This window comes from Rhagoletis zephyria, unplaced genomic scaffold (assembly GCF_001687245.7).
Source record: "Rhagoletis zephyria isolate East Lansing unplaced genomic scaffold, Rhagoletis_zephyria_1.1 Rzeph_scaffold_13885, whole genome shotgun sequence".
Classification (NCBI taxonomy): Eukaryota; Metazoa; Arthropoda; class Insecta; order Diptera; family Tephritidae; genus Rhagoletis; species Rhagoletis zephyria.
Genome location: NW_016170954.1, coordinates 1 through 1,339, shown reverse-complemented (window position 1 = coordinate 1,339; position 1,339 = coordinate 1). Strand labels below are relative to the sequence as shown.

The window sequence follows — 1,339 nt, the reverse complement described above, 5'->3', positions numbered from 1 at the left end:
CTGCAGGGAAAAATAAATTTGTGCCGAACGATCTGTGGCAATAGCTTTGCTTTGTGCGGGCAAAACAAAAACAAAAGCGCCCGCTCTTATATAGCCTGTTTATATCAAATATCAAGAAGCAAGTACACATTTTGAATTCCAGTGATCGCGAACCAAGTAAATAAATCACCAAATTTTACATATATGAAATAAATTATCCTGAAACAGTTTAAGATTCGCGAATATAAACGGTGTTGTCGCAATGTGCTTCCCTGCACGGCAATGTAGAACTTTCACTCCTACTGTCTTATATTTTTATCTATACGCAAATCTTGTCAATATATGAGTGCTTAGTTGAGTGTGTGCGTGTCTGTATGTAAGTAGGTGTGTGCGTGTGTGTGTGTAAATTTGCGATGCAAACAAATGTTATTTCTTTTGATTTTTCTTTTTTCTCAGTATTTTGGTAACTATAGATTTGAAGAGGTTCTGCTTTATTCATAAATACCCGAGCGTAGCATAGGTTTTTACAAATGTGCCATCGCTGGTGGTTACGTTTCTAATAAAAAAAAAATATAAAAAAGTCAGTTTAAATTCATAATTTTCATCCGAATTCTGACTACTTACTCATCCTCCCAGGGGCACACCGCATTGCGGTCAGCTTGGTTATTCGTGCCACCACTGGCCTCCGTCGTCGCGCCACCTGCCGCCGATGTGCTGGCCCTCTCTTTCTCATCTACGGAGTGTGGCTTTCTGCCATCTACGATGCGTTTCTTACGCCGTTTCTTTACCTCCTCTGCGATAACTGGCACTATAGTTTCGACAATCGCTGGCATAACTGTTTCGGCTGTTGGTGTTTTTGGCAGCTCTTCCACTTCAACCATTGGCTCGATCTCCTCGCATGGCTCATCGTCATCCACTGTATCTATATCCATTTCGGCTAGTGGCGCCATAGACGGTGCCGGTGTCGGTGCGGGCGGTATATAGCCAGCTTGTGTGTCGGTATCTATTATGTCATAATCGTAATCCTCCTTGTCGTCGGCGTCGAACTGCAGACCTTCTTGGTATTCGTCGGTAGTGGGTGACAGCTCTTCTTGGGTCTCTTGTGCGGCTGCGATTTCCTCTTCCATGCGCAGTTGCTCTTCCTCCTCCATCGGGCCGATAGGCGGTGGGGGCGGCGGTATCATTGACACGGCCATTGGCAAAGCATCCGCAAACATTTGTGTTATGTGTGCTTGGGCCGCAGGCCGCACTTCGGAAGTGTTGAAAAGTGGTAGAAGCGCTTGCTCCGCTACAGGCGTTACTTGCGTGGAATTTCCAAGGCTTGGTGTGGGCGTCTTTTGAGTTTCGCTATCGGAGGCCT

The 1,339-nt window shown here is 45.6% G+C and overlaps 1 protein-coding gene across 1 annotated transcript; it reads right to left on the bottom strand.

The window, feature by feature from the left end:
* Nucleotides 1-225: 225 nt before the first annotated feature.
* Nucleotides 226-1,325, bottom strand: LOC108378334 (uncharacterized). The gene is made up of 2 exons (XM_017634632.1): nt 604-1,325; nt 226-535 (listed from the first exon to the last, which is right to left on the bottom strand). Exons 1-2 carry the CDS (start codon nt 1,194-1,196, stop codon nt 475-477), a joined length of 654 nt encoding a protein of 217 aa, XP_017490121.1. The 5' UTR covers nt 1,197-1,325; the 3' UTR covers nt 226-474.
* Between the last annotated feature and the right edge of the window lie 14 nt (nt 1,326-1,339).